The 12219-nt window shown below is 40.8% G+C and overlaps 1 protein-coding gene across 6 annotated transcripts in view; it reads right to left on the reverse strand.

The window, feature by feature from the left end:
• PANK1 (pantothenate kinase 1) overlaps positions 1–12219 on the reverse strand; it is a 56465-nt gene that overhangs the window by 7626 nt on the left and 36620 nt on the right. For 4 of the 6 annotated variants that reach the window (XM_072739477.1, XM_025990545.2, XM_072739479.1 and 1 more), the window contains exons 3-5: positions 6093–6346; positions 1074–1250; positions 450–573 (exon numbers count right to left, since the gene is read on the reverse strand). In XM_072739477.1, coding sequence (XP_072595578.1) covers positions 450–573; positions 1074–1250; positions 6093–6346 — 555 coding nt within the window. The remainder of the gene's footprint in view (positions 1–449; positions 574–1073; positions 1251–6092; positions 6347–12219) is intronic. The other 2 variants (XM_072739478.1, XM_025990542.2) reach the window with 1 other exon arrangement.

The following is a 12219-nucleotide window of genomic DNA, read 5'->3' on the forward strand; positions in this document are numbered from 1 at the left end:
TCTCTATGCTTTGATAGCCCTGTACAATGCTGCTTGAACTCCATGCCACAAGGCAACACTGTAAAGAAGCTGAAAGCAGAGAGAATATCGAATACTGCAAGTAGAACGTTTTACCTGCAATTATTTGCAAGGACGCGCAAAGCTTTTCCTCACACTTTTGGGTGGGTGGTTAATAATGATGGTCAGAGAGGCTATGGCATGGGTTGTGCTTTTACCTGGTCTCCATGGTTGGATGGTGTATCATTTGTTATCCAGTGCCTACTTAAAAATAAGATGCATATTCCTCTCCATTCCCCAAAACACAACCCTCATGGTCTACAAGATGTGTGTGACTAGGACAAAGGGCAGGCTTCCCAAAGGATCTATAATTTTGTAAGGGTCAACAGTTTTGCACTGTTAAAGATGATGTGTATGAATGACACGAGGCTTCCTCTGGGTTAAGGCCTTACCTCATTCAATGCACACATCCGAGCAATGGAGCCAATGTTGTTGGTGATGGTGACCAGTGTGGCTCGGGCGAGGTCTTCCTTGCTGATGGAATCTCGCTTTTCCTTACTCATCATGTTGCCAAAGCTATGTTGGAAATATTAGTGAGAATGTTCAAAATCATCCTCAGGCAGGCCCCAAGCTTCCACCAAAGTACTGTGGAAAGCTTTGTGAATAACTCTGTTCAAACTTAAATGACCTGATTTGGCTACTATGGTTTACAAGCAGACAGGATTACGGTATGAATGGTTGGCTGCCCCCTTTTTTAAAGTAGGGTCAACGTAGTATGGCTATTAATGGGAAAGAAAACTTTTTAATGCTCTCTAGATATATTGACAAGAATGGAACAGGGGAAACTGCTGCAGTTTTCCAGAACCTTCTTTCAAAGTTGCCCTATTTTAAGCACAAGCATCAAAGGCTAAACATCTCAGTGCTTCATAAAGGGTGGGAGATCAAGTCTGAGCTCCAATAACCAGAGATACTTGCACCAGGCTGGTGGGTTGACATCTTAAAAGTACTAAATGAATGGCCAGGGTGGAGAGGTTGCCTTGTTTACACACTACTGCTCCTAGCTACTTCGTCTCTACCTTGATGCTACAGCGGATCCTTGAAGGCCAAATCGTTCATAGTCTCCTCCGTAAATGTCCTTCACCAGCTTATCAACATTGGTGCTGTCGCCTTTAGCTGCCATTTCCAGAGCTTCTTCAAAGGTCTCACAACCAGTCAGCAAGCAACATAGGCCTAGGAATGTTCCACCTCCAAGACTGAAGGAACAATAAGGTTTATTTTAAATTTTACTTTATTATATGCCCATCCAAGTCCCCAACTACATCAAGATCACTAATATGGGTTAATAAAAAGAGGGAAGAAAAACAAAAGGGCACTTGAATTAAAGTGTAGGGTGCAATAATCTTAGGGTAGATTAGATTTTTAAAAAGGGCAGAGGCTAAAAAGAAACATCAAGGAAAACTTGCCCCTGAATTTAAGAACAAAACCAGAGAAAGACTCTCACTGATTTCCGTTGTGAGACCTTCAGCTAGCTGCTAACCTAAGTACCTCATTCAATCTTCTCACCTATAAAATGGGGCCGAATCAGGATCTCTCTTAATTGGGGGGCGGGGGGGGGGGGGGAGTCTGAAAGCAGCAAATAACCAGAAAAATGGCTGCTATGAAAAAAACAACAACAAAAGAATGTAGCTGAATACAAATACTTGGGAAAAGAAAAACATGTGTATGTGAAGTTCAGAAGTGCAGAGCCAGACTGACCCTAGGGCTGTTAGGAGCAGCCAGCCCAGGAGCCGATCTTTTACCTCAACCTCGATTCTCTAGATTATGAGACATAATCTCAAAAAATTTCTAAAAGGAAGCCACTGATTGCTCACATATGGGCTTTCTTCTGGTAGATTATGGGAAAGAGGGTTAATATTTTACCAACTACCCAATAATCAAAAGTATTAACAAAGGTCATAAAAACGTTCCAAGGCTCAACTATGTTTTAAAAGCTTTCAGCCATTTTGGGGAAAATTCCTCTAAAATCATCTTTCAGACAAAATTAGAAACTAATTATGGTAGTTGGGAATGAATTTGTGTATTAATACCACGGTTATGTGACAGAGCAAAAAGGAGACTGAGAGTAGAGCTATCCCGAGTGACCTCCTGACAGGAAAGGGAGCACTGGCGTGGCCTTCGCTCTGTTTACCCGGAGCAGAGGCAGGAGAGCAAATGAAGAGTCAATGCTCACATCAGTTTGTCCTCAAGCTCCGAGAGCGGCCAGCCCCGGGAATCCCATGCGTGTTGGGGTACTGGCTTTCAGTTCTAAGAGGAAATTCAAGTTGAGATGATTAAAGTTATTTTAAATTTAAATTTGAAGAAAGAAACTTTAGGGGAAATTATATTTACTGTCAATAACTGTTAACAAGAAGGTGCCAGACTGTAGACAGGCACACCGTTCTTCAAATTATATCTAAAGTGAAACTGTATGTAACATTTCTTAAGTAGTGATTGTTACAAAAATACTTGACTGAAATGATAGCCCCTCCTGGAAAATTTGGTAGCTAAGCACCACCGGTAGCAGCTACCCAACCCGGAGGTGTGGTACCAGGAGATCAAGAGCTCCACAGACGTCACCGCCTTGACAACTCAGTCACAGTAGACAATTTGATTTCCTCTACTAAAGCTTATCGTCACTTACATGTAACAGCATGTGTCACATTGTCAGTTTCGGCCTGCCCTACAGAGCTCATGTATTTTAATGGGAACAATTTTTGGTTTGTGTGCCATCTGGATTGGTCTCTGTAGATTTTCAAGGCTTCTCTCACACCTCTAGCTGCTTTCATCCACACTAATAACGTCTCTTTGAACATCAGATATTCATATTAATCAAGGCATTCAACAATCTCCTCCAAACATAGGCAGCGGAAGACATTGGCTGACTTAGAAAGAAGGCAATTCATCAGCTGATGTGTTGGTATGAGTGAGAACGGACAAGTGCTTTGTGTGACTGGAAGATGACCGATGACTCCAGACAAAGCATGGGAGCTGCGTGGGGAAAGCAAGCATGCATTTGCACAGCTGGCACACTGCAGATAGGAGGAAAGAATGCACAGTCGCAAAAGAGCACTTTATTCATATCCTCAACCTGCTAACCGGTGTTTAACCAATGTGGTTCTCTCACTCATAATCAGATACATCTGTTTGTTTCAGCAGACACAGTAAGACCCTCAGCATATCGGAGACAAAAGCATATGGCTTAGAGACAGCTGTTGAATAGCATCATTATTTTTTGAAAAACCCAACAACCTTGTAGTGAGGGATTTTAGGGAAAAGTAGAAGAAACCTTCAATTACTGAGTGCTTGTGCTCTTAAAATAGATTCCAAAACAATGAGACGAGCTGTACTACTTCTTTCACCAAAGTTTCAAAATTCTTTACATTCCTCTTTTAATAATCTGCACATTGCAACAGTGTTGGCTGTAAAGTCCTCTTTTTTCTCTGGCTGCTACAATAAAATTAGAGTACTGTCAATAGAAAAAGTTGCTCCTTAATCTAAAATGCATTAAAATCACACATAACATGAAACAAACCATTTAAAACCAGATGTCTAAAAGAAAACTGATCTTCTGGAATGATGTGGCTTCCTAAAAATAAAAATGTTCAAGGAGAGAATAGGGCATAATATAATAACAAAAACCCTGGAGTTACACCTGTCAGCCCACAATAGCAGTAATAAACGTAAAGCTGAAGCTATTTGCTCGGATCAGTGATTCCCAAAGTGTGTTCCACACACTGTTGTTCGCTGCTCACCGTAATGGTTTGTATTAGTGGTTTTGTAACTTAGATCAAAAGAAGCCTTTGGCAGAACAACTCTGGTTGGACAGGGAGGAGCTGCAGCCCACAGAGTGGACGTTTCCTTCCCTTCCCCAGCCTGTGGCAGCCCCAGAAAGAGCTTTCTATTTACCTTCAGTCTGCTGTAGCACATTTCCAAAATTACTAGTTGAAAAGCACTTGCAGGGTAACTTAGACATCCAGACAGGTTTTGTTGAGGATTGCAAAACATTGGTCATTAATGGGCATTTACCAAATAGCTGGAATTTATGAGCATGATTACACATGTAATAGAAGCCAAACACCACAGTGAGTTCATTAGCTGCTGTTAAAGATGATCCAGTATCATGGAACTTCCAAGTTTGAGAAAATACAAAATGTGATGTGATTCATGATTTCGCTAATCAATGAAATGATAAATACCTCTCATTGAGGATAGTGTTTAGCTTGTTGTTACCTTGGGATTAGCTCTATCAATTCAATGACTCCTTCTGAGGTAAAGTCTGGAGTTACTTGAAAATTGTACTCTAATGAGATCGCCATCTAAGGTTAAACTAGCTTGGTTGAAATATTCATTTATCTTTGATGCTCCTGACAGTCCCAGTGAAGCCCTGGGACAGTTGTGATTTTTCTGTGTGCAAGAAAGCTTAGTTCTGTATGCTCGGTGAGAAAGGGTATACCTAAGGGTAATTAATATCCTATATTCTGAACATAAGCAGGATTTAGTGAGGGTTTGTGTGTGTACGCACGCTTGCGCACCAGGGTTTCTCAATAGAAGTACTATATTGACTTCTGAGGCTCAATACTTTTTTTTGTTTTTTGTTGTTATCTGTGCATTGCAGATATTTAGCAGTACCCCTGACCTCTAGCTACTAAATGCCAGTAGCACCCATATCCAATAGGGACGGCCAAAAAATGTGTCCAGGTATTGCCAAAATTCCCCCCGGGGCGGTGGGGGGGCGGGCAGGGAGGCTAAATCTTCCCTTCCCGGGTGGTGAGTCACTGAGCAGATCCATTACAGGTCATGGATATACAGTAGCAAAACAGTGCTGTTTCTCCTAATGGATGAGGGAGGAGTGCAGCAGACTTTCAGGGTTGGAAATGTCCACAGACACTATCTAAGAAATGACCCCCTTCGTGGCACAAACAAGGACGTGGAGGCCCAGAGGAGGAGTTACATGATATCTTCATCTTTAAAAACCAGTGGTTTAAAAAAACAAAACAAAACACAACAAAACAAAACAGAAACCAGTGGTTTCTGGGACGCCTGGGTGGCTCAGCAGTTGAGCATCTGCCTTTGGATCGGGGCGTGATCCTGGGGTCCCAGGACAGAGTTCCACAGCAGGCTCCCCTCTGGGAGCCTGAATCTCCCTCTGCCTATGTCTCTGCCTCTCTCTGTGTGTCTCTCATGAATAAATAAAATCTTAAAAAAAAAAAAAAAAAGGAAAAACAAACAAAAAAAACCAATGGTTTCAACATCACGTCCCAAAGCACATCCCACATGGCACTAGTTCCTTAAGTCATTCCTCTAAAAATGGGTTTTGTGGTCTCGTAAGTGGGAGAAACACTTCATACCATATCCTTCACTTGCAAGTAAGAAAAACTTTTAAAAATTACATTTACACTAGGACGTCTCAAAGATTTCTGACCCTGGATCCTCTTCCCATGTCCCATCGCTACTAAGAGGAAGCTGAGCGCCTCTGCCCTTAGGGCGTGTATGCGCTAACAACCAGGTACTTTGCCCCTCTTGCCACCTGTCTGTGGCCCTCCGAAATTCCTTAAGAGGCATGCCAACTATTCCAGTTTTCAGGTGGAACATTTAACTGAGGGTAAAAAACCTTTTTTTTTGGTAAACCCAGTTTGGTTTACTGGTTGAAATGACAGATGATTTCAAGCAATTCATCCTGTGCTAGGCACCAAGGAAATTCTAAAAGAAGGCTTCTTCTGAAGCCCTCTCTGACCATCCCAGGCATCCTTTCTTCTGGATCCTACTTTCTTACGGTCCCTGCCATTCATCTGGCACTTAACACATACTGCTTTTTGGGTTTGGTGGGGTGTGGCCTTCTTCCTTCAACCTGACCAGTTTTCAGCAGGCTAAGGATTATGTTTTATGAACCTTCACATAAATTATCCTCTTGCTATGTTAACATATGCAATAAATCCTTTTTAAGCTCTTACTTTTAAAAGTGTGTTCAACACAAATAATCTTTTTATAAAATGGTCTTCAAGATAGAGGCCTGGGTTTAAGTACAGAAAGGTTCTCCTAGCAGAAACCATGTTTACCTGGTCCCTGTAACTCTTTTATAGTTGTCCTTGGAGTATACTGCTAGAATGCTGACACCTGAGCCCATGTTCACCAGCAACATAGGGTATGGGTTATCAAGGCAGTAAGGCTTTTTTTGACACAATTCAGGATTTGTGGGATTTTCAAAATAGTAACATTCCGGCTTGCCGTTGAAGCCGACGGAGTCAACATAAAGCAGGCCCTGAATCAGACAGTCCAGTTCATCCAGTTTATGGAGCTGCAGGTCAGCAATCTGAAAGAGAACAAAACCTCGTGAGAGAGGCTATGACTACCATAAGGGCTTTTAGCTGTACTGAAAATATGTCATTGACAGTAAAAGCATGGAAACGTCTTTAAAACTCCAAGTTGTAAAAAAAAATAATAATAAATAAATAAAACTCCAAGTTGTGAAACCTTGTTAATAATTAGCCACTCAAAAAAAAAATAATAATAATTAGCCACTCAGGGACGCCTGGGTGGCTCAGTAGTTGAGCCTTTGCCTGGCTCAGGGCGTGATCCCGGAATCCCGGAGTCCCGGAATCGAGTTCCGCATCAGACTCCCTGCATGGAGCCTGCTTATCCCTCTGCCTGGGTCTCTGCCTCTCTCTCTCTCTCTCTCTCTCTCTCTCACTGTGGGTCTCTCATGAAGAAATAAATAAAATCTTAAAAAAAAATAATTAGCCACTCTGCCAGAAAGTAGCCTTTACTGGATATCATGTCTGCTCACAGTGGGAACTAAAGAACAGAAATGGCCTGGTTCCTGGTAAAGTATCCAGGAACACATGTAATGAGTTGAACTGGTGGGCCCTAAGAGGTATGGCCATGTCCTAATTTTTAGAACCTGTGAATGTTACGTGATTTTGAAAAAGGGTCTTTGCAGATGTGATTAAGTTAAGGATCCTGGGATGAACAGAACATCGTGGATTATCTGTGTAGACCCTAAATCCACTGACAAGCTTCCTTATGAAACACAGGAAAGATCTGATGGACAGAGGTGAAGGACATATGAAGACGAAGGCAGAGATTGGAGTACTCCATGACAGGCCAAGGGATGCCAACAGCCACCAGAAGCTGGAAGAGGCAAGGAATGGAACCTGCCTGAGAGCCTTGAAAGGAGGTGTGGTCCTGTCAATACCTCGATTTTGTTCTCTAGAACTATGACTGAATACATTCCTATCGTTCTAAGCTACTGCGTTTGTGGTTATTCACTAGGGCAGCCACAGGAAACCAATACAGCATATACTAAGTCCAGGGCTCTCCTGTAGGGGGAGGAGAGTGAGAATGTTCTGAAAGCAGAAACCCACACTTCCCACACACGAGGTCCTGAGCAAGGCCTGGTAAGCCTGGACCCTGGAGACAATTCCCTTTGAGCCTACACAACCCAACTGTCCTCTTCCCAAGCCTGGGCTTTGTAGGTAGATAGACCCGGCTTTGAATTCTAGCTCTAACACTTAACTGAGGTTTGTGGGGCAAGTTTAACTTGAGAAGCCTCAGTTGCCTCTCTGTAAAATGGGGATAATACTCACTGTACAGTGTGGTTGTAAAGATTTCATGATCATAATATATGTACAAAGAGCTCAAAAAATGTTGGCTCTTTTATGAATAGTGGGGGTGGCCCAAAGTGTCTTTTCATGATCCCATGAGAAAAACTCCCATTCTCCCCAGGTATAGGGGGAAAAAAAGTAGATGAGGATGAATTGGCTGTGGGATAGATGTAGGGGAGATAGAGTGGCCACTTTGCATCCTCAAAAGTTTAATTCTTGGTCTCCAAGAATAATATTATTGCCAGTCTACATGCTTGGGTTGACGATCATTTCTCATAGACAAAAAAAAAAAAAAAATAATAATAATCTAATAATCACCAACATGACACTAAAGCAACAAAGGAAGACAATTTGTAAGGACTATCTTAAATTAAAAAAAATCTTTAAGGGATCCCTGGGTGGCGCAGCGGTTTGGCGCCTGCCTTTGGCCCAGGGCGCGATCCTGGAGACCCGGGATTGAATCCCACGTCGGGCTCCCGGTGCATGGAGCCTGCTTCTCCCTCTGCCTGTGTCTTTGCCTCTCTCTCTCTCTCTCTCTGTGACTATCATAAGTAAATAAAAATTAAAAAAAAAAATCTTTAAGAAGGGCAGCTCCAGTGGCCCAGCGGTTTGGCGCCACCTTCAGCCCTGGGTGTGATCCTGGACCTCAACCCAGGATTGAGTCCCACGTCAGGCTCCCTGCATGGAGCCTATTTCTCTCCCTCTTCCTCTGCCTGTGTCTCTGCGTCTCTCTCTCTCTCTCTCTCTCTCTCTCTCTGTCATGAATAAATAAATAAAATCTTAAAAAAAAGTCTTTAAGAAAATAATACCTAGTATTTATTGTTTATTACACTCCAAGAATGTGTAGTATATAATTTAATTCTCAAAAAATTCTCTAAGTAGGTGTTTTATCCACTTTATGGTTAAGGCTCTCAGAGCTTCAACAACTTTCCCTGAGTGATATAACTAGCAAATAGCTCCCAGAGACTCACTGTTCTCTTGTCTTCATAATGTGTAGTGCTTCTGGGATCTGGAAACGACCTAAACAAGTACTACCCTAGGATACTTTGCCAAAGAGGCATCATCTTCATTACAAAAGTTAATAGCTGGAAGAACACTTCTGACTTCATATCACTCATCTGAATGTCCCATTCAACTAACTCCACAAAATCTACACCTAATGAATAGAATTAGTTTGAATAGAATACCAGCATGATGGTATAAGTTTTCTTGATACAAAGAAACAACCATTCTGGTTTGTTTGTTTTAATTTAGAGATCTCACTGACTTTATTGAATGACTCATGAATTGGGCAGCATACCATCTAGCAAGTAGAAAGGAAATCCCTAGAAACAATCATCATAAATGACACCTGCTGATAAAGTAAATCTATCTTATAAATGATTCCAAACTTTTCATTTTTTACTGAGTGAATATTTTGGGCGAGATCCAAGTAATTACACATGTCTTAAGGGGGTAATACTTTAGGTATAAAACTATCTGGAGACCTGAAAGGCTGAAGTGAGACACAGTTGTGTAAATGCCATCTTTGTCCTCCATTCTTCAGCCCTAATTAACCTCTTCCACTTACAGCACTAATTAGAACCTGGCTAGTTTTCTGGTTCATCAGGTGCCCCTGAGCATGATGCTCAAAGGCCTGTCCCATATAATAATCGTTTAATAAATATTTGTTAAGTGGGACAGGGAAAGTTGTCACTTCTTGGATCAAGCCAAACTGAAAAGTAGCAATTTCATCAGATAGTTGTGGGACCATAGGTTAACCTGCTTAAAAATTAATCAGAGGCCCATCAACAATATTGACAGCCAGGCCCAGAGACAACATCACAAACACAAGACAGAGACACAGTGAGTCTACCTAGACATCCTGAACCTATGCTGTGGAAAAAGAAAAAAACTATCAAGGCAAATAAACTAAGCACATACAACTTTGATCTGAAAGGAAACACTGTTATCTTTCTCATCAAACTCAGCTTTAAATAAAGTGCCAGCGGCAAACAAACATCTGTGCTGTACATTTTACTGCAGGATGGATATTTCTGAAGCCTGGTCATGCATTCCCAAACTAGGAAAGAGAAATATTTGTCACTTCCACTGAGACCTTAGAGACCTCCCTCAAAAGTCATCACCATACAGAGAAAAGCCCAGGCTCCCAAGTGTAAGCAAAGAGTCAAATCATTACTTGGATATTCAAACAGGCCATCTGAAATTCAGAACAGGATGGGCATTACTCCTCACAGGTTGTAGTTTGTAAATACAACAGAACTGACTTTGTGGAACACTCAGCACATTCAAATCCTAGCTATGAAAAACCCTCTTTCTCTGGGCTTAGTGTTCTATCAAGGGTAAGAAATGCAAATGCCTACAGGAGACAGTAAGGAAACCCCTGGAAACCTCAAAAGGCAAGAAGAAAAAGTGAAAGTGAGAACCTGGTTCATGGAAAGTCACTTTAATGGATATGGACAATAATAAATAAATGTACAATCTCTAAAAAAAAAAGAAATGAAAAAGAAAACATAAGAGTGAAGCCCTTAGCTAGAATGATGGGGATAGTAGTGTACAGGGGATTGTTGTGCATACACATATTTACAGTTTCACCTGCAGCTCATTGTTGCCATGTCAAAATGGAGGATCAGTGTAATTAATTAGCTGACACTAATTTATGTTTTTTTTTTTTTTTAAATATAGCAGGCCAACCAAACATATCTGTGGGCTGATTCTGACTTCCATCCTGTTAATTTTATAGATATTCTAATGCTAATTTCTATGATGGGTCTTTTTTAAAAATTTCATTCCCCTTAGCTACTTTTTAAAATTTAAATTCAATTAGCCAACATATAGTACATCATTAGTTTCAGAAGTAGTGTTCAATAATTTATCAGTTGTGTAAATACCTGGTGCTCATCACATCACGTGCCCTCCCTAAAGTCCCTCACCCAATTACCCTCACCCACTCCCCCTCCAGCAACTCTCAGTTTGTTTCCTATGGTGAAGAGTCTCTCAGGATGGATCTTAAATGATGACAGATCTGATATATCAGATTCAGCAAACATGCAGATGAAGCTATAGCTAATGTGAACATAACCTTGTAACCAAGGTGTGCTTGTAAATGTTTAACAACCAGCTCTCTGGGAGCTAAAGCCCTGGTTTTGAGTATTTACCAATTTCTGTGGTATAATCGCCCCCATGATGGCTCCACTCCTAGAGATTCTGACTGCATTTCTAACAATATCCCAGGTGATGTTGATGCTGCTGGTCCCCCGACCACACAGTATTAGGAGTTGAAGAACTGCGATTAGTCCATGACCCAGGTACAGCGAGAAGAGGCATTTGATAAGGTCACATACTGTCCCTAATAGCGCTTGCCCTTGCTAATTCACAGGGCTAGCTTCAAAAATCAAATGAGATACCTACGTGAAAATGTTTTGAAGATTTTAAAGAACTATATACATGGATTCTAATTATGTGAGAAGTAAAATAATTAGAGTCTTATCTCAAGATAAAATGCACTAATCTGCTAATCAAAACATTATTTCCACATTGAAGATTCTAATTTATAGAGGGAGCTCAGTGATTCCTGTATGCTAATACTGGGAAAAATATGGATCCCAAACACAAAGCATGCTCAGAATACGTTGTAAAAGGTAGTCTGTATGTTCTTCAGCTCAGTCTGTCAAAAATAACTAAATAAAGAGTTAAATAAATAAATGTGGTAAAAAAAAAATCCCAAGAGATTCCATAGCTACTCCTATGGGGGTATTCTAAGGACCTGTCCCAAACCAGTTATATTACTTCTCTGTAGTTGAGAAATAAGTCACCAAATTGTATTTCAGAAATGAATAAAATACATATTTGTATGATTCCTTATACTTCCCAAGGTGCTTTTGAGGACACTAGCTCCCTAAATCACACCGGAAGTGGCAGAAAAGGTTATCTTACTAAGCCAAGAATGATTCACATATAAAATAGTTGATTCTGAATTACAAATTTTACTCAGGGCTCTTTTTTCTTCCCAAAGGAGACGTAGGAGACCTGAGAGAGATGAATTTCTAACATGTTCTGTGAGTAAGAAATATGACAAAGCCTCAAAGATGGCTTCTTCCTCCCTGCACCCAATGATAAAGAGGCCAAGATGAGTGGTCAAGTATCAAGCCAGACCCAAGTGGAGAAATGACATGGTCTACCAAAAATTATGCTGCTATAATGACATGAATCAGTCTCTGGATTAATAATAGGAACCAAGCTGATAAAAGTCCTTGAATGGTCCATTTAGATTTAGAGATTCACATATCCACAATTGTCCTCCCTCTTCCTGAGATTTTTTTTCCCAGTATTCTTAACTTTTTTAGATTGTTTCCTTAGAGATTTCTGGTTTAAGTTAAAAGGCCAATTCTTCAGCTCTCACACCTTGAGAAAAATATAATAAAGCAACCAGAATATCCTTTTCTGTTCCCTAAATATCATTCAACCAATAAGATTATTGCTATTCCCCGTTTGTTAGGGGATATGTCTTTTTTGAAAAGTAAGACATAAAAGTAAGAAAAGTGAGACAGTAAGAGTCACTTCTAACTTCTAGTTAGTCTTA

The sequence above is a fragment of the Vulpes vulpes genome, chromosome 15, assembly GCF_048418805.1.
Source record: "Vulpes vulpes isolate BD-2025 chromosome 15, VulVul3, whole genome shotgun sequence".
In the NCBI taxonomy this organism is placed as follows: domain Eukaryota; kingdom Metazoa; phylum Chordata; class Mammalia; order Carnivora; family Canidae; genus Vulpes; species Vulpes vulpes.